Source organism: Podarcis muralis, chromosome Z, assembly GCF_964188315.1.
Source record: "Podarcis muralis chromosome Z, rPodMur119.hap1.1, whole genome shotgun sequence".
In the NCBI taxonomy this organism is placed as follows: domain Eukaryota; kingdom Metazoa; phylum Chordata; class Lepidosauria; order Squamata; family Lacertidae; genus Podarcis; species Podarcis muralis.
In genome coordinates this window covers 38,978,014-39,002,939 of record NC_135673.1, presented here as the reverse complement: position 1 = coordinate 39,002,939, position 24,926 = coordinate 38,978,014, and the positions used below count along the sequence as shown (strand labels likewise).

General features: G+C 42.3%; 1 protein-coding gene across 10 annotated transcripts in view; it reads left to right on the top strand.

Annotated features, from left to right (window-relative positions):
- The window catches only part of GRIA3 (glutamate ionotropic receptor AMPA type subunit 3), a 207,609-nt gene that overhangs the window by 27,693 nt on the left and 154,990 nt on the right, over positions 1-24,926 (top strand). For all 10 annotated transcript variants that reach the window (XR_003704514.2, XM_028714213.2, XM_028714212.2 and 7 more), the window contains exon 3: positions 22,084-22,323. Coding sequence is in view for 9 of the 10 variants with exons in the window: in XM_028714213.2 (XP_028570046.1) it covers positions 22,084-22,323 (240 nt within the window). In the remaining variant the exon portion in view is untranslated. The remainder of the gene's footprint in view (positions 1-22,083; positions 22,324-24,926) is intronic.

Here is a 24,926-nt window from a genome sequence, read left to right as displayed (position 1 = left end):
CAAATATTCTCGCCTGCAGTCTTGTACATTAGGTAATGATTGCAGAGCAATCTATGGATGAAAGGTCCATTCGTATGCCTCTGCTCCTGGAGGCCCGGTCATCCTTTTCTTTCTGATGAGAAATGGGGGAATTAATTTGAGCATTGGCCATGTCTGTGCATTCTTCTTCCTAATGTTCTATTAATATTTTTCTAAGCACTGCTTAATGCCAGGATTGGCTTCTAAATGGTTTACAAGTATCACAATGGATGGCATACACATTAAAATAAGCATCTATAATTAAAGTACACAATAAAATAATCCCATTAAAATATAAACATCCATAATTAAAATATGCAATGGAGTGATCCCATCAAAACAATGATGTAATTAAAACTGCATACTTGGGTCAAGAGATCAAGGGAATGCCTGTGTACATAGATGCATCTTCTAAAACAAGTGGAATACCAATGAAAAATAGGGGGCTGTCTTAATTAAGCAGGGAATGAATTCCATAATTCTGGCACCACCAGTGAAAAAGCCTAATGGGTCCATGCACCTCTCTACTGTGGGTGTTATTGCCAACATCACTACTTTTTGTTGTTGTTGTTTAGTCATTTAGTCGTGTCCGACTCTTCGTGACCCCATGGACCAGAGCACGCCAGGCACCTCTGTCCTCCACTACCTCCCGCAGTTTGGTCAAACTCATGCTGGTAACCTCGAAAACACTATCCAACCATCTCGTCCTCTGTCGCCCCCTTCTCCTTGTGCCCTCCATCTTTCCCAGCATCAGTGTCTTCTCCAGGGAGTCTTCTCTTCTCATGAGGTGGCCAAAGTACTGGAGCCTCAGCTTCATGATCTGTCCTTCCAGTGAGCAACATCACTACTACTACTATTATATATGGTATTGGAGGATACCTCCAATACCATGTTGCTCCTTTAGTCTTCATAAAGTTCTGTCAACTGGTTCAGAAATAGAGCTGGGGATGGGGAATTCAGTTCAGTTTGTCTGATAGGCAAACTTACATTTTCTGCAACAATATGCTAACTGAATTCACACTTCTTCAGATTTTACATCTCAGTACTCCAGCCAAGTAATCTGTACAAAAATGCAATTATTAGTGAAAGCAGCAAACAAAATGTGCTATATTAGAGGAAATTGCTTTACAAAAATATGTATATTAGGCAAAAGTGCATGCTAAGGGGGGGGGGGAATCACACTAAAATGCTGATTGATTTCCATGAGAACTTTTTGTAAAAAAAAAAAAATCCAAACTAATGTGGGAATGTGGAGAACATTAAACCAGAAAAGTCAGAAACTAAAATCAGCAGATTTGCCCATCCCTACCCAAAGGTTTACTTTAGTAAATACAACTGGGATTTATGTGTTTGTGTCTATTGGTAACTGTACCTTCCAAATACAATAATGAGAGGAAGAGAGAAAACTGAAATAAATAAAACCGATACATTGGTCAATTCCACACATTTTGCAGGAAGGAGCTGTTTTATGCCAGTGCTTTTTCCATGTACCTGATCAGGCTATGATTTCTAAATGCATGCACATGAAACACTACCAGTATAAAACACCTGTATTTACTGCAGCAATCATAATTTTCAGAGCTACACTAATCTCTTATCATTTCTGCAGGAGACCAAGGCTTCCATTGCATTAACAACAACCACCCTTGCCTATGAATCCTGCAGGAAAGAAAATGTGTTCTTATACACAGCAGGATGGGAAAGATCGACCGGGCGCTATAATAATTGCCAAATGTCAGTGAATCTTGTGATTGTCTCTGCTTAATCATTGCCAGGGTTTTATCTGACCAGACTTACGCAGTATTAATACACAATTAGAATATCTACACACATTAATACACAAACATTAACATACACATTAATACACAAACAAAATACGTATCTGTGAGAAATATGAACTCCTACTGTTCATGAAATGGATGGCTTTAGAACGCAAAACAGTAGGTGTTCAGCCTCTCTTGAATTAAAACAACATGCAATTTTTCCTGTTCCACTATACTGTCATATTATTCCAGAAGCTAACCTACACTATAAAGCAACAGATATTATTTTGTCATAGTAAATACCAATGACTCATTTCATTGTTATTATTTATGTTTGCTGCAAAGGAAGCTAGAAAGGCAGATCACATCAAGGGACTACAAACTTTAAAAAGCGTGGCTACTGGAATTGTTTGTTTGTTTGTTTAATTAGAAAATGAATTTTTAGGAATTTCCTGGCAACCTAGGAAGTGAAATTACTCTTTCAGAGTTTGTGCCTTTATGGCAAATTTTCCACCCGGGAAATGAATGCTGAGTAGGGATATAAGGAGGCAGCAATTTCCAACCCATCCTGTCTTTGCTGCAATAGGCTCTATTTCCATTCTTCCATTCCAGTTCTATACAGTTCCATACAGTCTGACATGCTAAAGTCTCTTTTTATTAACTGCTATGGCCAAAACTAACATAATTAATTGTGTGATCAATTTTAATGGAAGGGAAGCATTTACAATTATGCAGATAATAATGTCATTATTTACATAACATTTGCAGGCTAAAATAATGATAGCTAATACTGCTCCTATTCACTTCCATGATTTCTGTTTCTGTATGACGAGCTTGCAAATTGAAGCAATTTCCACTCCTATTCCTGTTTCTGAAAGAATTCCCCGACACCCCTAATTTCTAGTAAACATGTTTAGAGGCTGGGTTACAGAAACCAAGAATGGTTTTCTACATGTTCACCACTACAGTCTATTTGATTTCTTCTCCTGCCTTTTGATCCAGAAAGATCTTCAAGGTGGCTTACATAAAAAAAAACACGATTTGATGCAATAACATGAGAGATCCTTGTATCCTCCGCAGCAAATGTCAGCTAGAAAGGTTATGTAAACTGACTCCACTCAAAATATTCTATGCAAGGTTAGAGTGAAGTTCTGTGCCTGGTGCTCGCATCCATGGAAGTTTATTTACACATGCCAAGGCATCACTTGTTGGTGCTATCATCTTGTGCACCACTTGTGTCTCTGAACCAGTCCTTGCTGGGAGGAAGCTGAATCTGTTAACTGACTCTGTTGAAAAGCATTGTCTTTTATATGGCAAAATGAAAAGTCTGATTGTGGCATTAGATCTGCAGGGTACCATTCACATCATGATAACTTGATTGATGCTGTCACCATAAATATGCATTGTTCCTTGGCTCTGGTTGAGTTGCTTCTGATGTTAACTATACTTGGAGTTTAATTATTGAAATTGAAAGACATGACTAACTTAAGCATATTAATTCCAATGAGTCTACTCTGACTAGGATTTAGTTGACTACAACCAAACCTATTTTTCCTCCATGAATGGGATTAACTATGGTGGGGGTGAAGTAACAATTAATTTCTCTGTAGCTTCTTGGAGTTATCTGGAACTGTATTTTCTCTATAAATTACCCCTTTGTTACTCCTTTATCTCTCTTTTTGAGCCTCACGAGACTTTGAGCCTCACGAGAGCCAGTGTGGTGTAGCGGTTAAGAGCAGTAGACTCCTAATCTGGGGAACCGGGTTCGCGTCTCCACTCCTCCACATGCAGCTGCTGGGTGACCTTGGGCCAGTCACACTTCTCTGAAGTCTCTCAGCCCCACTCACCTCACAGAGTGTTTGTTGTGGGGGAGGAAGGGAAAGGAGGATGTTAGCCGCTTTGAGACTCCTTAAAGGGAGTGAAAGGCGGGATATCAAATCCAAACTCTTCTTCTTCTTCTTCTTTCACAGCCCAAAGATAGCGACAGCTGCCAGCTACTGCTTAGCAGTCATATTTCCGTGACTTGATCACAGGAAAAAGACAGGGCAAAGATGGATAGTGAGATAGATTTGCCCTCTTATTTGAACTTACAAAAACATTAGGCACTGTTCTTATTTACCTTTTTCACAGGATTCCCTATTGTGCAAGAAAATGTCAGGTTCGCCCCCCCTTTCCCCCCCTTAAACGCTTTTGATCCATCCTTAATGGTAACTTTTCCTGATGCAATTTCATTTCTGCTAGTCAAAACTACGCAGAGTGGCAGATTGACTTCATTCTCAATTTTCCTAAGCCATAGACATAGAAAAAAAACTTCAGAAAAGATTTATAACTTTCCTCCTCCATCAAGCTCATTTTGATGCAATAACAAGAAAAGAAGCTGAGAGATGAGAAACATGGCGCTACAGTATAATAAAAAGGGATGGAGAAAGTATAAGGAGAGCCGCCCTGCTGGATCAGGCCTTGGGCCTATTTGGGTGCATTCAGATGTACAGACCAATGCACTAGTTTTCCTGGTTATATTGCTGGCACTGCTGCCCTGGCTTATAACATACATTTCACTCTGCATTAGCTGCCATGTTATGGAACCATGGCTTTTTGATTAATATGCCAACATGTCAAGCTACATTTCGTTCAAACCAATGGGTGCGGTGTGATAAAACAGCAGACATCGCAAAACATGTCACCCCCCAGCCAACACATTACGTATGCTCATATATGCTTCTCTCCCCTCCCCCCCCACCTTGATAAAGGTGCTGGGAAATAATTATATATGATTATCTGGGATAATGGGATTGCAAATGATTTTTTTTTCCTGGGAGCAATTAACATGGAAATGAGTGCTAAATTCCACTACATTCTCCTAGATTTTCAGAAGGTGTTTTGTTTTGTCTTTTTACATCGTAGGAAAGATTACATGACTATTCAGGTAAGAAAATATCAGGAAGATGGAATGCAGCCCTATCAGCAGTCCGTGCTCACTGTAGCCAACCAGATGCTAGTCACAACAAGCCCCAAAGCAGGACAGAATGCAAGAGCAGTCTCCCTATTTGTGATTTCCAGCAGCTGGTCTTAAGAGGTGTACAACCTTGGACAGTGGAGGACCAGCATAGGCATTGTGGCTACTGGACACCGATAGCCTTCTGCTCCATGAGTTTGTCTAACTCTCTTTAAAATCTGCTCAGGTTGGTGGTGGCCATGCTCAAACATGAAGCTGGGATGCAGTCAAAGGCTGCTTCCAGACCATCAAACTTTGGTGCAGATATTTTTCACATTTGGGTACAGGCCAGGGTAGGTTCTTTCGCACCAATTAGTTGCTGATTAGTGAATTTGCTCCAAAGAAGTGCCACCTTTAGGCTGAGGTAGGAGGACATTGGGCAGCGTACTATATTTGGGTCCCATCACCCACTTGCTGAGCCCAATTTCTATTGCCACTTAGAGGAGACAAGGCAAGAGAATGGAACAGGCTGAAACTGCTGCTTCCCCTTTGCACAGGTGCTCTCCCTCTACCAATAGGTGAGGTAGCAGCAGGACCAGAGGTCCATTCTGGTCAGCTGTGGGCACCCTGCTGATGCTTTGGCATTGGCAGCTGCCCAACAACAATGGGATCATGTGCTGTGCCTGGTCCAAAGGCTATTTTTAACCCCCCACCAAACACAGCCTCATTGCAGATTCTTTTTAAAAGGCTTCCATTCCTCTAGAAGCAACATGAAGCTGATATGAAGCTAGCTAAAATTGCTACTCAGGAGTTCCACCATGGTAGAAATATGAGTTTCATAGGCACCCTTTAGGAGACAGGTGTAGCAGTGATTGTGAATATTTCTATTGGTGAATCTATTCCTAGTGAACTCTCAATAGTTTTATATGGTTTGCAGTTGATGCTAGTCCTACTCAGAGTAGGGCATGGCAGGGGTGTACCAAGTGGGGGGCGGAGGGGGTGGTCTGCCCCGTGTGCCACTTAGGGGGTGACAAGATGGCACCTGCCTCCCCCCAGCTGTAGAGCAACTGAGGGCATGTGCAGTCCATATAGGTGCCACTCACGTGGCGTCCGTATGGGCTGCCTCTCGCACAGCAACCATACGGGCTGCAGCGCATGCGCACTTCGTACGGGATGTCGCACATGCGCACTCTGTACGGACTGCCCCGCCCCGGGTGCTGGAGAGGGTTCCTCTGCCACTGGGGCATGGCTAACTCTGATTCTTTAATCTCAGTGGGTCTTCTGTGAGTATGACTCAGTTGTATACAGCCTTTGCATATCACTTTGTCAGGTGCGACTCTACCTTCGATGTCCATACCCGTGTAGGACATAATGATGTTAGTGTTTCATTCCATGTGTGCGTGCGTGTGCATGCGCGCGCACACACACACACACACACACACACACACTGCATTACTGGCCCTGTGGGCTTTTGAAATAGCTTGGAGTTTAGACCCAATGGAAGATGAGCACCACATATAAAAGATGTGAGCAGAACCTTCAGTAAAGCAGAATAATCTGAGCAAAGGGGGTGCTCAGGTATCTCTGGTTGGCCTAGAACCTCAAATATTGGCCTAGAACATCTCATTATTTTAGTCTGTAACATGTTGAAGGTGCAGTGGTGCCATCAGACCAACACTTTGGGACAGAGATCCAAGGTTTCACCCTCTAGAATGGGTAGGAGGGCTGTCAAATACAGCCATGCTGGCTTCCGGCAATTTGAAACAAGTGAAGTAATATGCATTGCCATCTAAAGCATTTTAAGGAGAGAGTCATTGAAAGAATGCACCCACCCCAGGGATGAAGCACAACTTTGGGACAGTTGACAGCAGTAGAGTTGAAAAAGTGAAAGTTCATGGGGCAGAGACGGTGACCTAATTTGTTTTTCCTAAAAAATTTTTTTTAAAAAAATCACATTTCCAGACACGTGCAAAGTGCTAGTGGGGGGGGGGGGAATCTAGGATGAGGCAGATGTCGTGAAGGTGGGCGAGAGACAGAATTTGGCCTAAATAAATAATACGCTGCTGTGCATGTGAGCACATTCAGTACCTTTTAGCATTTCTAAGTAAAGAGACAGATGTCACTAGGAATGCAAGGGAGGAAGAACAGATGTTTGCCATGGACCCATAAAAGCATTTTTCTCTTTGGTCTCTTTCTCTTTGAGTTTTGCGCAAATTTTGCTAATCTTATCATGTCGTATGGGTGGAAGTGTCCTCCATGCTATACTACCACACCCACAATATATTATTTAAGATAACAGAAATCTAATATGTGGGAGAAATTCAAGTCATGGCACATTTTAAGGCAAATCTGTCTGACCTGCACTTTCTGAAACAGTACAGAAGCCAACACGCAACCACCCTCTGAAATTTGCTGTCCTCTCAATTTTGCAATGCTGTTCTTCAGGCAAGTAATGTGTACAGGAATCAGCATACTACAGTAAAATGTGGATGAAAATGCATATATTAGTGAGAAAAGCATGCAAAAGTCCATTACATTAGGGTACACTGCTTTGCAGAAATGTGTGTATCGAGCAAAATTACGTACAAAATGGGTACATTAGAAGAAATTTCTGTTGAAATGCGGATGAATTGCCGTGTGGACATACTTGTGTGGAAATGTTGAGAACGGGATTTAAGGCTGGAAAAACAGCAAACTCCAGTGAACTTTCAAACATTTTAAATAATGTTAATGTGCCCTTCATTGTCAAGGAGACAATCCCAGGGCAGGGTACATTTAAAGTGAAACAACAGCTTCGGGCATCTGGCAAGGAAAGCTAAAATATACACCTTTGCCATCATCTTCCATCAAGCAATCAAATCAGGTCCAGGCACTAATAGCTAGAAAAAAAGCTGGACAAATAACTTCAGCTGGCACAGAAAGCTCATAGGAATTGGTGCAACCCATATCTCAGAAAGGTGGAGATTCGAGGGCTGGGGTGCCACCACTGAAAGTGCCCTGCATAAATGTTTAGCACAAGGGTGGGAACCTTCCCAGCCCTTTCCAGGCCACAGTCCTCCCCAGCCTTGCTTCTCACCTCCTGTGAGTGCTTTTTGCTTTGCTGGAATGTATCCTCTAATAATGTCTTTTGACTGCCTATATGCAGAATAAGGAGGCAGGGAGGAAATTAGCCTACTGTACAGGAGTAACAATAACATTTGTTCTGCCCACATTTGACTCTGGCCCCACCCGCCACTGGCATGTGGCCCCTGGAGGGTTGCCCAGATGGAAATGTGTCCCTTGGACTGAAAAATATAATATTACCCTGGTTTAGAAGGTAGTATTAGCAGCAGCATGCTAACTGCACCAAACTTCTGTTTGTGATCTGTGCTCTGTACAGATTGTGATTCTCTTCACTTCAATTATGTCACCTTAAACCTGTTGCTAACTAAACAGAAAGTTTAGAAGGGCAAAATGATCTTGCCACATCTAAGCAAAACAAGGCCTGGGCTAATTTCATAGCTTGGTGGCAGTGTATGCATGTGTGTGCGCACACACACACTGGATGAACTGCATTATAGAGCTACAAAGGCTTCTTGCAATATTGGCTTGATTACATTCTTGAGAGAACTGATTGCCTTCTGATTGCATTCTTCCTGATTGCTTTCCTTGCTGTTAATAATCAGGGACATCCTTTCGCCTCCTATTCAAAGGAATCAGTGGGAAACCTGTGACCGTGCAGATTTTCTTTACTCCCCCCAACTTCACTGACTACTGGAAATGCTGGGAGCTGAAATCCAGCAGCATCTAAGGTGCCACAAGGAGTGCCTACTTTGCCTTGCAATTCTAGGTGTCCGGGGCTGTGGATGCCATGCAGCATGCATGGCCCTAGCAGACCTATGCCAGAGTGCCAGTCTTGTTCTGGAGCCTTTTGTTCAATGATGTAGGCAGCACAATCTTTTAAAATAAAATAAAATAAAATAAAATAAAATGAATATTATAAATATTTATCTTGCCCTCCTCCTCTGAATTCCACTCCTGGAAATTCCAGTCCAGTCCTGGGAAAAGGCTACTTCTGGAACAACCAGTATATAATTAGAGATTATATTTCACTTGTCCCTCATCAGTACTGTATAGAAGTTATTCAGGCTGTGTTTAACTCACCTCCCCCAACTGAGGCTGGCTACTTATTGTGGAGCAAGTGTGGAAGGAAATGGCTTGGGGATATTTGCAGAAGTCGTGTCTATGTATGTGAAGTATTCAGTCCTTCATCTATTCTCCACCCCCATCCCCACACCCTATACTGCCCACCCACTTGCTGTCTCAGCAAACATAATTTTGGGAGGGCTCTTATGTTGTGGGAGCTGTAGTCTTAAATCCTGCTCAAGTTCTGTCTGTCTGCTCCAGTTTTCCCAGGTCTGATCCTACTGGCCAGTACTTACTGTGCAATACCAGTCCAACAATGTCCAAATATAAGTTTTGCAATATCCAGTGTCTCTTCCTTGCTGTTGATGGGACCTAAGGAGGCTAGAATATAACTGAATCTATCATTCCTTACAATCAGAATGAATTCAATTCAGTCTCTTTCACAATCGCTTTTTAAAAATGATGCTCAGTTGTGTTCGTTGTTTCCAATGCCATTGTTGTCCAAGGTAAGGTTTGTACTGAGTGATAACAACACTGACTGTGGAAGCATGGATTTGTTCATGGAGATGAAAAAGTTGACAATAGCTGTAACAAAACCCACTCTCTTTCTGTTCTTTGAACTGCTACTTCTTGGGAAATGAGGTCTCTTGTCACTCCTCATTTTTGAAGAGTCACTTTACTTAATCTGTTGAATCCGCCTGTGAAACTGTATTATCCTACTTTGCCAAGCATGGGTACTTGAAGAATGCCAAGGATGCATCAATAATAAAACTGTCCAACCAGCTTGTAATTCTGTTTGGGGCAAAATAACCTCTATATATTTGTCAAGTTCAAAGAGGTAAAGGTAAGCTCGAATTTGTCATTTGGGCCATCTGCATGGAATACCTTTTTGCACTAAAAGGAAGACTGGTTTTATTGCAGTATTATTTTTCATGTACTTATCAACACTTCTGCTCTGAAAAGTAAGTCATCCACCTATCCCAAATACAAGGTCACTCCCTTTAGTAGCAAAGTCCATTGTGAAGGGCCAATAAAATTACATACAAAGTGGAGCCACCCAAAAACAAAGAGGAAATATCAGCATATTTCGAACAGCATAAAAATGTTTTTTTTTTTGGCAGGGGTGGGGAACAGATACAGAACTGACTCTATGGAGGGCAGAGCCTCTCACCTATCAATCACAAGACATCCTATGATGTCAGGTGTCAGAATTCAAAAGAAGAATTGGGAGTATACGCAACACATTCCTGATTCCGCCTTTGCTGCCCTGGACTGAATTCAGGCTACAGCTGACAATATTCCTGCTGAAAGCAGGTCTTGCTTTCAGCAAATTCAGCTCTGATTGCAAGCCTTGGCTCCACCCTTTCTGGGAGCTCTGATCAGGAACTCCCAAGCGGATGTGATGCAAGTGGGTTTTGCAATCTGTGCTGAATTTAAATCAATCCTAATCCTTGCACCACGTGTTCCCCTCCTGTGCCCTAGATCGTGAAGCCCACTTGAAAGCAGAAGGCCCAGAAAACTCTTTCCAGTTGATCTTTCCAGAAGTTCCCCAAGGGTGTTGCCACACCATGCTAAGCTCTATCCTTCCATCCTGTAACTCAAGTTGGTGTACTTAGAGTTTTCCCAATGTCCTGTGAAGTAACATAGGGTGATAGAGAATGACTGAATGAACAGAGATATGAACTGTAGTCCAAGACCAACTATCTACTGACTACATTATAGTTGCTTGCATACCTCTCTGATCACAGTAGCAATTTGGGTTCAGTGAGGCAGAGAGAGAGAGAGAGAGACTTTCCTAAGGCCAACCACTGAACATCTTGTCTGAACTGGGATTTGAATCCTGCTCTGCGCATGTCCGCCCAAGCCATCAGATTTTGACCTCTGCCTCTTTTGAAAATGCAAAATGCATTTTGAAAGCAGCAATGACTCCTTCTCTGTGCAATCAAATACTCATTGTTCAGTTTCCCTCCCTGTTTCTGGTGTGCGCATTACTCAGCAGTGCACCAGACATCTCTTTTGTTATGTGTCAATTAACTGAGCTCGATAAATACTGATTATGCATAATTTACATTGAGAAATCTTTTTCTTTTCCTGTGAATGTGTTTGGTTTTTGGTTTTTTGGTTTTGAATTGTCCTGTGTTATTATGTTGAAGAAGAAGAAGGGCCCTTTTGAGGGCTAAAATTGATACAGCATCTGGATCATCCCCCTGCACCTTTGGAAGGACTCATGGGTCAATTCCCACAAAAGACTGAACCTTTGTCCTCCACTAGGGATAGACATGCAATCACAAATATTGCTTCTTGTGTCTTCCCCCCCCCCCTTTTTTTTTTTTTTTTTTTGCTTTCTGGTCTTTTCTGGACTAAATGTGTGAGGGGGTTATTTTTGATATACATTGTTAGAGCCTGCAGATTTGACAGATTTCTTCTGATTCTAGTGCAGAGCTGGGGAACCCGTTGCCCTCTTGATGTTGCTGGACTACAGGTCCCTTCACCCCTGATTGTTAGTCGTGCTGGCTGTGGGCGATGGGAGCTGAGAGTCCAAGGTTACATCAAACACCATACATGTGCACATTTAGGTAAAGGTAAAGGTACCCCTGCCCGTACGGGCCAGTCTTGACAGACTCTAGGGTTGTGCGCCCATCTCACTCTATAGGCCGGGGGCCAGCGCTCTCCGGAAACACTTCCGGGTCACGTGGCCAGCATGACAAGCTGCATCTGGCAAGCCAGCGCAACACACGGAACGCCGTTTACCTTCCCGCTAGTAAGCGGTCCCTATTTATCTACTTGCACCCGGGGGTGCTTTCGAACTGCTAGGTTGGCAGGCGCTGGGACCGAGCAGCGGGAGCGCACCCCGCCGCGGGGATTCGAACCGCCGACCTTTCGATCGGCAAGCCCTAGGCGCTGAGGCTTTTACCCACAGCGCCACCCGCGTTCCTTGTGCACATTTATACCACAGTTATTGTTTTCCCTCAAAGAATCCTGAGGACTGTAGTTTAGCCCTTCACAGAACTATAATTCTCAGCATCCATAATATCCCAGGATTCTTTGGGGACCCAACAGCATCAGAAAAGCCACAGGTTCTCTCCTCCCACCCTGCTCTCATAGATGCTTAGTGTGGAAGAACAATATTACAAAATTATTATTGCTGGCGGTATCTGTTGGAAAAATAACCAGGGATTGTAAGAGCTGGTCAGCTGACCAACAGAAATTAATTGCCCTAAGTTAACCATGTCAATTGATTTCAGTGGGTCTACTCTGGGTAGGACTAGCTTTGACTACAACTCCTAGATTACTGGTCCTTCTCCTTGTTCAATGACTTCATGATGAAATAACACACTTTTTTTCTTTCATAAAGAGGTCTTAATTTCTGTTCATCAGCAAAGAAGCCATTAAGCAAGGTTGCATTTCATAAACTAGAGCCCAACAGCTGCTTTGGAGCTGTGAAGTTAAATGATAGCTCCCTCTGGAAATGGCCCCTTGCAATAGATATTCCAGAATTGATCCATGAATGCGACACACAGCATTCTTCTAAGTATTCTTTTAATGGATATAAGCCTACAGTTGTATATTAGTCTAGCAGGTGCCTTACACTGCCAATTGATTTTATTTTCTTTCTCATTTTTTCCTTCCCTTATGCTATAAAATTCTTGTTTAACTGTTTGCTTATTATTTAAAGTATTGATCCAGCATATGGTGTACAATGCAGTTGGGGCAACAACAAAAAGAGGGAGGGAAACAAGCAATAGGCAGCATTTGACCTGTCAGAAATTTTGTCTGGCCTAGTGGAACAAAACTAGGAGAATTTCAGCTCCCCCCCCCCCTTTTTCCATTTGAGAAAAACAAACAAACGAATGAATAGTATAAAACTCTCAGAACACTTTTTTCTGAGATAATTTCTGTGACTTCCCTTTTACGCACTCATACACACACACACACCCAGAAAAAGAAAGGTGCTTTGTACAACTGTCCCTGAGGCCTTTTCTTAAATATACATTTAAAACAGTTAAATGTTTCCCAGCTCTACTTGAAGATGTTGGGGATTGAACCTTGGACCCTCTGCATGCAAGGCAGATTCTCTGCCATTGGGCTATGGCCCTTCCCCCATACCCACCACAATATCCACCCAATGGTGACCAGACACTGAAATTTGCTGCTGCCAGGCTCCAGTTTTGGCTGACACTGGTCTTCAACATATTGAGCTAGCTTTGTGTGTTGGGGAAGACATTAATCTGCATACTGTCCTCTCTCCTTAAAAAACAAAACATTTTTTTAAAAAAACACACACCAATTGCCCGGTTGTCCTCCTTTTTAAGACCTTGGGAATTAATGAAACCTGCTTGCTGGCTTGACAGCAAGGAAGTTTTACTTGAACGGAATGGAAAATTAGGTGTAGCTGTGCAACTCCTGGCTCCAGCTTTTTGCCACAATCTGGCCTAGCTGCAACGGAGCTATTAAAACCCTAATCAGCTTGCCTGCTTACCTGAAATTTGGCCGAGTTCCTAATTGCAAGCCCTTCTAATTACCACAATACCCAGCAAAATAACAAGGATAATTCTCAGTGGTTAGCATTTAAGCATAAATTCCTGAGATAAAATCTTTAGTTCGTGTTGCAACATCCCACAAAAAACTACTATTAATAGCATGGTGGGTTCTTGTATCTTCTGTTGCTTTTTAATCCACCCTGATCCTTAAACCTCCATTTTAGATTTTGGCAAAACTCCCACGGGCAGTAGAGGCCAGTTTATTAGGTTGTAGCTCAAGGTCCAGGTTCAAGCCCCATCATCTCCAGGTAGGGCTGGGAATGCCCCTCCTCTGAAATTCTGGAGAGACACTGCCAATCACTGTAGACAACACTGAGCTAGATGGAGCAATGGTCTGATTCAGGATAAGACAGCATCTTTTGTTCTAACACAACCTCACCTGCTCTGCTTTTTTACTTACAGACAGTCAAGAGGGTCACATTGCCTGTCAGCTTCCTCTTTCTCAGTCTCAGTGTCAGCCTTGTAAAATTCACCATGGAGAAGGATGGAGACAAATGTAGAATGAGTTGCCCCTACCTGTCATGGCTTCTGGCACCACCTACTGGTGGCGTCTTTGCCTTTCACCCAATGGGCACTAGCCGCTGCTAGACACAAATTGCCCTCATATCCAGTGAAGACAATTTGTTAAATGTTCCTTTGACAAGGAATGTCCTGCAAGTCAAGTACTTCATTACGGTCATAGACCAGCATAGACAAAACATATACATAAATAGCATAACAGTATGAATCCAGGCGAATAATTATTAAATAAATAGGAGCTAGAACCAAACGTAGATTTAAACATATACATAGAATACTTAATTAAGGATAGATAATGGGGGAGTAAAAATTTATAAGAAAGATTAAAAAATCAGTTAACACAGCTATATGGGGTGGGCTTCAGAAGTGCGGATCTAATAATATGGGCCTTCAGTTTGGGATTGAATTGTAGCATGGGATTGAATGTCCTGCTAAAATGCTGAACTCTGCATGGTTGTGGTTTTTTTTAAAGAATAGAATAAGTAAGGTTTTGTTTTGTTTTTTGAAAAAACCAAAGAGAATAGGTTTGTGAGCTCAAGGCAAAAATGATGCTTCCCTTATTTTTATATTAAATCTGACAGTAAGCTAGAGCAAAGGTGATATTCTGCATGTTTTCACATATTGAAAATAACACTCTGCAAATAGAAAACTTAGCATGTTAAGGGAAAGGATTCTCTCTCCCGCCCCACCCCCCTCAGCATGTCCATTTTGCATTTACAGGTTAATATGGGGAAATAATCCGACATATGGTAGGTACCTCACCTTGGTCTGGGCTATAAACTTGACAATGCTGTGCATGTCTACTCAGAAGTAAGCCCCTTTGTGTTCAGTGGAGTTGCTTTCACATAAATGTATTGGTGCTTCCATATCAGGTTTAGTTTAAGAACACAATAAAAAATCTCTTGTTCTCACCATGGCTAACCTGATGCTTATGAGAAGCAAACAAGTAGGATGTGAGTACAAGAACACTCTCCCCACTTGTGATTCTCGCAGCTGGAGGTAAAATATGGCTACTGAAGCTAATAGCCTCCTTGAACAGGTAATTGCAAATAAGTCATTGAGATATTGCAGGTACATTGTTGACCACAGAGGTTTGTCTGTTTGTTTGTGTACTTACATTCTCCAGAGGAAAGATAAATCCAGACTAAATAGAGAAAGGAATATGGGCAGGCATTCTGATTCCAATGAAGTTGTATGGATGCTGCAAAAAAACCCCACCAACTATCATCAAAAAAGCTTCCCCAATAAACACTCGCCTGGCAGTGTCCTATAGAGGATTGCTGCTTTCATGCTCGTTTTTCAGTTGCTATGAATGATCTAAGGCAGTGGTCCTATCCCCACATATATGGGAGTAAGCCCCATTGTTCTTGTTTGTGAAACCTGATTGAGCACAGTGATACTTATCTCTGACTAAACATGCAAGGAAATGCTCTGCATCGATGCATGTGTGATGTTCAAAGGTGTGGGCCAGAGTATTAAAAATCCAGGCATGACTCTACAGACAATTAAAATATATTGAGGAGTTCTGCCTGTGACCTGTCTTGAACTGGCAGGGAATCGCTTGATGTCATGGTATGAGTTCAAGAAAATGCAGCTTCTCACTCTCAGAACGACCAACCAATTAGCAAAGAGTGACCAAAGAGTCCTTTTCTATCCCAGCTGGTCATTAGAACAACTTGAAACTAACAGTTTGAACCTGAGTTTGCTTATTTCCTCCCTTACCTCCCACCCAAAGCATCTCCCTTTTGTGTCATGTATTTTTGAAATTGTAAGTGCTCTCACACACACGCCCTCTCACTCTCTCTCTTTAGTGATTTGGGATCTGCTCTGGGAACGTTTCCTGTCTGAAGTGTGGGATAATTTATTGTTTTAATGAATACTTTTTCTGTTTTCAACCTCTGTTTCATGAATGTCTAGCCATGTTGTTGTTGGTTCATCTATGCAGCTTTTAATTTCCGGAAGGAGAGATGCCGAAATGATCTGCCTGGAAACTTTATCAGTAAAAAAAACCCCACCACTCTCTTCCAATCCCTCATATCTGTGACTTTATACTTGCCTGGGTCCATCTAGGTCAGCGGTAGGCAACCTAAGGCCTGTGGACTGGTTGCAGCCCAATTGCCTTCTCAATCCAGCCCGTGGATGGTCCGGGAATCAGCGTGTTTTTACATGAGTAGAATGTGTCCTTTTATTTAAAATGCATCTCTGGGTTATTTGTGGGGCATAGGAATTCATTCATTTTTATTTTTTCCCAAAATATAGTCTGGCCCACCACATGGTCTGAGAGATGGTGGACCAGCCCACGATTGAAAAAGGTTGCTGACCCCTGATCTAGGTCAATATTGTCTGCACTTTTTAGCAGCAGCTCTCCAGGGTCATGGGGGATGTCTCCAGCCCTACTAGGAGATGCTTGGGTTTGAACCCAGGACCTGCAAGTCAGACTAGTGTTCTAGCACTGAGCCAAAGTCCTTTGAAGCTGTTGAAGCTTCGTCTTGTCTGTTCTCTATGTGTTTCAGCATTAAGATCTGACAACGGGCTGAAGCTTCTGAGCCCTAGCCTAAATTAAGACCTGCAGTACTTTCTGCTCAAGCAGAAGGAGCTGTCCAAGGTGCTAGAGGTCTTTTTTAAAAAAAATAATAATATTGTTTTAGCTGGAGATGCCAAAGACTGAACAGGGAGCTTCTACATGCAAAGCATGCACTCTACCCCTGAGCAATGTTCCTTGACCATCAATTATCAGGCTGCATTCAAGCTAAAACAATGGACAAGCTATCAGACCTTAAGGAATGTTATTAAATGGCTGTAGCGTTTATATAGAAACTCCAACACTGCCTGTTCTGAGGTTATTTTAAAATGTTGCAACCTTTCCATTTTGATGATGCCCAAACATCTATTAATACTACAGTTAATTATATAATTAATTATAGTTAAATTATTTCCCGGATTTTAAGGGGGGGGGTGCCCCAAGTACCTGGAATATCCTAAGTCAGTGGATCCCATCAAAAAATTCCCTATGAAATGCTTGAAAATTGCTGAGGGTGTTCACAAAGTGCTTAATGATTTTGCTCCCTGTTGTTTCAGAATTGCAGTGGTCTTTTTAAGCTCTCCTCCCCCCCCCTTTCTTACTGCTTCCTCCATTCCCATGTATTGAATCTCCACTCCTTTCAAGTGCCTTGACAGCCTCTTTTAGCAGCTTGGGACTTCTGTCCTCTGAGGATAAGAAGGCAGAGCCTCTTCTCACCCTCCACTACCTCCACAGACCACCTGAAGCTCACCGGTGGTCTATAGGCCCACACTTTGGGAACCCCTGACTTAAGTGAGCAAAATGAAGATACTGCTTTTAAAATGAGTGAGGTGTCCCTGAGTTATTTAAACCAGAGAGGATCTAGCAGAGGGAGGGAGTTTGGAGGGCTTTTGTTCAAATCTGGCAGGTTGCAGACTAAAGTGCCAATTTCATGCTTGAGTTTCTCTCCCCCCCCCCCGCCCCAAAATAAAAAAAACCAACCCTTCTGCATAATGTTTAGCTTCCCAGGCAATCTGCTCAAATAAAGGCTGCATCATGGCTCAACGTCTACACAAATTTTGGCTTTGTGAACTGAGCTCAGAAATGAAGCAGCGAACAAATACTGGGTCGCAAATGTAAGCACGTCTCTTTTTGTCCTGCACTTTATTGAAAATAGCTCTTGCTATTCTGTCGCAATGCCCACCCCCCGAGGCAGCTTAGAATGAGGATTTCAAAAGCATCTCCCCCTCCAAAGAACCCAGACAAATGGAACAGCAATGTGTGGAGTCTTCTCAATTATGCAGCTATTAATATTACAGGGAGGGGGAACCTGATGCCTTGTTGGACTTCAGCTCCCATCATCCTTGACCATTGGCCATGCTGGCTAGGGCTGCTGGGAGTTGGAGTCCCATAACATCTGGTGGGCTGTAGGTTTCCCACCCATGTCATTTTGCCTCCTTCTGTCTTACATAATGCCATTTCTAGGAATGGCGGAGTTGCCAACATACTGAAAAAAGTCTTCCCTGAATCCACATTTGATGCTCCATTGCTCTGCCACCCTTTTCTTAACCTTTCAGTTTTGAATAAGAAGGATGCTCGTAAAATGCCCCCCCCCTCCTAGAGAAGAAAACAAGAACAAAAACAGAACTGCAGCAACAGCAGCAGCATACTCTTGCACCCAACAGAGGCTAGTCCATTAGGATGGGGCACTGACCAACCATACTCAACTTGTTCTCAACCATTTCCCTGCTTTCTTTCTGACAAGTTCAAGGACTGTCAGCTTTCCACCTCCTTAGTCTCAGTGTCGTCACTACAGAACTCATAAGGGAGGAGGATGGAGATGAAAAATTAGTCAGCTCAGCCTGCCAATGGCTCTACGTCCACCATTACATCCACCACTGTTTCCATCTGATGTCCAAAGAGCAAACAAATGGTAGCAGCAAATGAATCTCTCTCTCTCTCTCTCTCTCTCTCTCTCTCTCTCTCTCTCTCTGGTATTCCACAGATAATGTTCTATCTCTGGTCATCACATACCTAAGCTCTTCAGGCTCTTGCACACTGGTAGAACACATAGCTTGCCATGGGGCATGATGCAGTCATAATTGCTGATCACTTACAATAGGTCGGTGGGATTCATTCCTGCATAAATGTATACAGGAGTGGAGACTTGCTGTGTCTTCCATGTTGAGGTGTAGACTGTAAGTCCCTCAGGACAGGGAGCTGCTATCTTTTGTTGCTTTATTTTAATAGCACAATAAATGTATTGGTGGTGGTGGTTGAGTAAATGCACTGTCATACTTATTATAATTATTTATTATTAGCATGTTAACAACCGCTTTGGCCACACATTCATGACCTTTTTGCCCTGCTGCCACATAGCCACTACCCCTTTAGATCCAAAGATCACTGCTTTGCATTCAGAAGGTGCTAGGTTCAATCCCTGGTTTCTGAGGTTAAAAGGAGCAGATAATGATAGGTTTAGTGCTCCTTGAGGGTTCTGCATTGCGGTGTAGAATTCAGTTCCATCTACTTTGCAAGTCCATTTCTGCAAATGGCTAACCACAGCATAGAAACGAGGGGCTGAAAAATATCCATGTTAGATAACCAGCATGCAGATCATTAGAGAGTCGCTCTGTGTTTTGCTTCATGCAAGTGGAACTAAAGCATGCAAAATCAATGGGATCTGCAGGTACACTAGGGTTAAACAGTGGGATCAAATGCTGCCATGGTTATCCTACCCTAAAAATAGCCTTGTAAATGTGATGTCTTCAGTTTGTGCTGGGATGTTTTTAGAATTCCACCAGATTCAGACAGAGAGAGAAGCCCACAAAGCCCATTGTTATAGTGCAGTTCTCCAGCCAAGCAATTTGTACCCCAAAAATGCCTATACTAGGGTAAAGCATGCATGAAAATGCATATGAATTAGGGAAACCTGCTTTGCAAAAAAAGAGTATATTAGGCAAAAGTGTTGCAAAAATATATATATTAGGAGAGATTCATATTGACATGCTGATAAATTTTCATAAGGATTTCAGAAACTGATGTTAAAATATGAAAACCTAAATTTAAAACTTGAGAAGCTGAGTGAAGTCAAAATTGACAGATTCACACGTTCCTAGGCTCAGCATACCTGGACCTATTCCTACTTCTTCCCATGTCATCCTTAGCAAATATTCCTCTCTGTTCCAGTACAAGCAACTGCAGCACAGAGGAGAGAGATCTTCTGTGCATTCTAAATAATGTACTGTCCTTCACTGCACTGTCAAAAGGACAATCCACTCTGCTGAGAAATTCCCTGTACTGGAAAGACTAAAATAAAATAAAAATGATTAGTGTCCTTAAAAAAAATAATCCTCTGAAATAAATATTGCAGTGTTAAGTGAATAAAAATGGAAAGCATTTCTAAGGAGCAATAATTATTAAGGAGATGAGCCTGTTGAGGCCAGAATTTATTTAAAGAATATTTTATTGCTGTTTGCTCCATCACGACTTACCAAAACTGCTTATTTAATAACCTGTTTATGAGCTTCCCGTTCTGACCACATGTCAAATGGAGATGAAAAATGCATTGATGCTGTTGGGCAGCGGGGAGAGGGGAGAGGGGAGGGAGGGTTTTACCTGAATTACATGGAAGCAGTAGGGAAGGGCAGCAGACAGAGAGTTGCTCCGCATTTTTCTACATGCAAACAGCACTAAAGCATATGTAGAATTGATGGGAATTTTGTGTACAGTGCAAGGGAGAGATCAAATACCACAATGGTTATTCTGCCTTAAGAATAGCCTTGTAAATATGCCGTCTTTAGTACCTGCTGGCTTTTCCCCATGTTCTTCACATTCTAAACTTAAAAGTCCATTTGCTTTTTATTTGCATGCATGCATTCTGATCAGCATCTAAGTAAGCCAGATGTGTTCCCTGCAGCAATCACAGTCTTCTATTTATACAGTATATTATAAAACAACCATCTGAGAGAATCCTCTTCCTTACAGTTTGGTATGTATGTGTGGTAGATGAGGCCCAAATATTGTTGCCAGATCTAAAGAGGTTTGCAGTGCAATCCCATGCAGGTCTACTTAGAGGTAATTCCTGTTGAGTTAAAAGGGACGTATCCCTAGGTAGGTAAGGTTGTCTGGCTAGTTGAAGTTGGCAGTTCCAAACATTTGAAGGCCACCAGATTCAGGAAGGCTATTGTGTAAGACTGCACCTTAAGGAGAGAAAGGGGCAAGGAACAGGGTAGGCAACTCAAGCAGAAGAACCACTCACCCACAGTGCCTCCATGATTCAAGCTCAGCTTGCTTTTGCTCAGATCCATGGAGCTACCCAAGAGCTTCTTCCTACTTGGGTCCATTGTTAGAAGCAAGACTTTTACTCTGCTGTGCGCATTCAGAAACACCCCTTGTTGTAGAATTATAAGACCATCAACCATTTCTACAAATAATTTTTGAGTGCTTCAACTGTAAATTCTCAGGACCAAGCCTGGACTCTTGGGTATACATAACATGCATTCTTACCATTGAACTATTGCCATTGGGTGACAAAGAGCCATGGGTTGCAATAGTTGCAGATGATAGTGCTTACTCGCCTCCAACACATGAACACTTAAACGTTTTCCCCCCATTCTATTTGCCCATGTTTATTTGTTTACAATGTTGAAAAATCCTCTTTCTTTCATATATACTTTTAGCAAAAGATCTAACAGTTCTCTTCAATCTTGGGGAAGAACCAAATGTAGTATTCTATGTGCTTTTATATCTTCATTTCAGCTACTGAGGCTGCTCTTAACATTTTTATCTTCATTTAAAGTGTGTTCTTTATTTCTTCAGTGTCTGGTGGTGATCGACTCTTTATCCAAATGCACCTGCCCTTTTCTTAATATCCACATGCCCTTTTTCCTTTGTACTCATTCACAGTGTGTAACCACTCCAGAATAAAACCTCTTCTTACCAGTTTTATATTTTTGCATCTGTGTTTCATGAGGATGAGAAAAGATGTGTTTTAGTTTCTCTTTCCTAAGGTATTCTTTTGATTCTATGTCAATGAGCTATTGTGGATAATCTTTTTTCCCTTCTAAAATTATTTTAGCAGACTTCAGAGATTCTAAATATTATGATTTGTGGAAATAATGAATGCTCTGGGATCTGGTACTTGGGAATGCAGCATCGTATATTTACTGCAAAGGTTGTAGTCTCTATCCCTTGCAATTATTCCTCCATGAATCTTGGGCAGTTAAATATATCATTACTAGGAAATGGTTGGTTTCCAAGTACAATGAAGATTATAGCTGTAAAGGGTGTTTCAGATGGCACAAAACAGATTTTCAAAACCAGATGCATAGAATTAGGTCTTCATAGATATCAAATGCTAAGGGCTCATAAGTTCCAGTTGTCTGTTTTGAAACATAAAATTGTGTTGTTGTTGTTTTTTTGCTTTTTTAAATGTAAAATTAGCAATAGAAGAATTCTAGTGACCCAAGTTTATGAGTCACTCCATTCTAAATCTGGATTTTCTCCTTGGCCTGAAAGCAAAGCAAACAGAAATCATCTTTGCAACTTGCCTTGTTAGTGAAGATGATTGTGACTTGCTTGCTATATAAGCATCACTGAAACTTCTTCATGTTTCTCATGCACTGTCATCCATCCTTGCCCATCCCTGATTTGTAACAGCTTTGTTCTTTTGTCTCTTAGTCTGTTCGCAGTTTTCCAGGGGAGTGTATGCCATCTTTGGATTCTACGACCAGATGTCGATGAACACGCTGACGTCTTTCTGTGGGGCGCTGCACACATCTTTCATCACTCCCAGTTTCCCAACTGATGCTGATGTGCAATTTGTCATTCAAATGCGCCCAGCTCTGAAGGGAGCCATCTTGAGCCTCCTGACTTACTACAACTGGGAGAAGTTCGTGTACCTCTATGACACAGAAAGAGGTAAGACAATCCCTTTGAACTCCCTGCACTTTCCTCTTTCTGCTCCTACACACAAGGTATTTTATCTAACAGAATTTGTACACTGCTTAATCATCATGATAGCTAAGCAGTTTGTTTCCTGGATCAGAGCTAGCGTGGTATTATGTTGTACTAGGATTCATATCCAGGGTTTAAATTCCCACTTGGCCATGAAGCTCACTGGGCAACCTTGGGACAATCATTGGCTCTCAGTCTAACCTACCTCACAGATTTGGGTGTGGATTAAATTAGCCAGGGGAGAACACCATATGCACCAAGCTGAGCTCCCTGTAGAGAAAGGTAAAAGGTAAAGGTACCCCTGCCCGTATGGGCCAGTCTTGCCAGACTCTAGGGTTGTGCGCTCATCTCACTCTATAGGCCGGGGGGCAGCGCTGTCCGCAGACACTTCTGGGTCACGTGGCCAGCGTGACATCGCTGCTCTGGCAGGCCAGCGCAGCACACGGAACACCGTTTACCTTCCCGCTAGTAAGCGGTCCCTATTTATCTACTTGCACCCGAAGGTGCTTTCGAACTGCTAGGTTGGCAGGCGCTGGGACCGAACGACAGGAGCGCACCCCGCCGTGGGGATTCGAACCGCCGACCTTTCGATCGGCAAGTCCTAGGTGCTGAGGCTTTAACCCACAGCGCCACCTGCGTCCCTTACCTGTAGAGAAAAGTGGGGTATAAATGTGATAAAGAATGCAAAGAATAAATAAATAACAGGTATGTGTTGATAACAGGCAGCTCCCTAGCCAGATCTGGCCTAGGTTGCATCAGCATGCCAAAGGTTCTAAAGCTAACTCTCAGCTGTCAAAATAAGCCACCTTTGGGGCTGAGTATTCTTAGTCCTCTTCCTTAGTTCTCATTGCGGCTCTGTGATATGGGGAGGTGAAACCTAGATGTTAGTACAGTGGTGCCTCGCAAGACGAAATTAATTCGTTCCGCGAGTTTTGTCGCCTTGTGATTTTTTTCGTCTTGCGAAGCACGGTGTCGGGAAAGTTTTGGAAAAGCTTCAAAAATCACCAAAGTCTTCAAAAACCTCAAAAAAGGCTACCACACCGCGTTCTATGAATTGCTCCTCGAAGTCAAGTCGCAACTGTATTAACGGTGTTAAGAAAAAGGAAACAAACTTGCAAGACGTTTCCGTCTTGTGAAGCAAGCCCATAGGGAAAATCGTCTTGCGAAGCAGCTCAAAAAACAAAAAACCCTTTCGTCTTGCGAGTTTTTTGTCTTGCGAGGCATTCGTCTTGCGAGGTACCACTGTACTTAAGATGCTAAATACAAGAAGCAGTGTAAATTAATTTTTACTAAGCAAATATTAGCGAGGTCCAATAATAATAGCATTTTTAAAAAGCAGTGTGATTGAGCCATGATTGCAACCCATCACAATGTTATGCTAAGCCTGGTTCTCACAAATAGTAAATGAGGTAGTGACACTGTGTCTGGATTATACCACTTCAGGCTGCATAGCGAAGGGGCAGCTCATTTAACCGAATAATCCCAATTACCAAAAGAGAAAAAGAAATAATCACAGAGAAACCTGTGCAAAGAACCTGGGATGTCAAGAGGGAGAGATGCTAGCTTCCCCTTCTTAGAAATCCAGCTGGAGTTTATATCTCTATGCTCTTCCTTATCACAAACTAATTGCTTTCTGCACACAAAGGATGGGCAGAGCAGTACATTTTGGGCCAGAGTCCGTATTACAGGTGCCCATTCAAAAGCCCATTCCGTCCCATTTCTGCATTATTCAAAGAGGTGGAATTGCTCCCCTATGAGGAAAGGTTACAGTTAGGGTTTTTTAGTTTAGAGAAAGGACAGGTAAGAGGCGACTTGATGGAGGTGTATAGAATTATGCATATCACGAAGAAAGTGGATAGAGACAGGAAATTATTCCTCTCTCGTAACGCTACAACTCGTGGGTGAGCAGTGAAGCTGAATGTTGGAAGATTTAGGAGAGGCAGAAGAAAGTACTTCTTCACACTGCTATCACACAAGAGTCAGTGGTGGTCACCAACTTGGATGCCTTTAAAAGAGAATTAGATAAATTCATGGAGCACAAGGTTACCAATGGTTCCTGGTCACAATGTCTATTTTCCACTTCCACTGTTGGCAGCAGTGGGGAGAGTGCTGTGATGCTCAGGTTTTTTCTGGCAGGCTTCCCATGAGCATCTGATTGGCCACTGTAAGAATCTGATGCTGGTCCAGATGAGGCTGTGGTCTGATCCAGCAGGGCTCTTCTCATGTTTTCTTTATGTAATGTATTTGTATGCATGTGGATACACACATAAACACACATATATATACACACATACATACGTACAGTTTGTGTACTGTGTGTGTGTGTGTGCGCGCGCAGAAGCGCACATGTGTGCATGTGTCTCCATGTGAAAATCCATACTTAAATACATGTTTGAATCCATATGAAATTTCATATTTAAATACATGTTTCCATATGCATTACACATTTCTAAGCATACCTTATCCTAAAATATTCATTTTATATTCAAGTTTATTTTTATATCTAAAAATGTGATTGTTGTATTGTGTGTCTTAACTGCGGGTGCTTATATTCCCATGTATGTGTA